At 31.4% G+C, this 306-nt stretch overlaps 1 protein-coding gene across 1 annotated transcript in view; it reads left to right on the forward strand.

The window, feature by feature from the left end:
* LOC107566864 (uncharacterized) overlaps positions 1-306 on the forward strand; it is a gene marked incomplete at its 5' end in the record, with an annotated part of 34,467 nt that overhangs the window by 5,575 nt on the left and 28,586 nt on the right. The window contains one exon of the mRNA XM_016252425.1: positions 279-303. Within this exon, the coding sequence (XP_016107911.1) occupies positions 279-303 (25 nt within the window). The remainder of the gene's footprint in view (positions 1-278; positions 304-306) is intronic.

Raw genomic sequence — 306 nt, forward strand, 5'->3', positions numbered from 1 at the left:
ACAGTCTCCGCTGGGATCTCATCATCACAGAGTAAAGCTGTTTCTATTTCTTAAAGCTCAGTCTTAAATGTAACTGTAACATGTTTAAAAAACAACTTTTGATAGATTGAATAAATAATAATCCATATAACTAAACAGATTTGTACTTCAGAACTAAAGCACAAGATCCCATGTTTTGAAGAAATCAAATGCTTGAAGATTTACAGGATCACCCTTTTGAATTGAATGTCTTTCATAAAATAATTTGATTTGTTAATTGTTATAATTGCTATTCTCAGGTGTCCCAATCCAAATGACGACACAGTG

This window comes from Sinocyclocheilus grahami, unplaced genomic scaffold (genome assembly GCF_001515645.1).
Source record: "Sinocyclocheilus grahami isolate Dianchi unplaced genomic scaffold, SAMN03320097.WGS_v1.1 scaffold1107.1, whole genome shotgun sequence".
In the NCBI taxonomy this organism is placed as follows: Eukaryota; Metazoa; Chordata; class Actinopteri; order Cypriniformes; family Cyprinidae; genus Sinocyclocheilus; species Sinocyclocheilus grahami.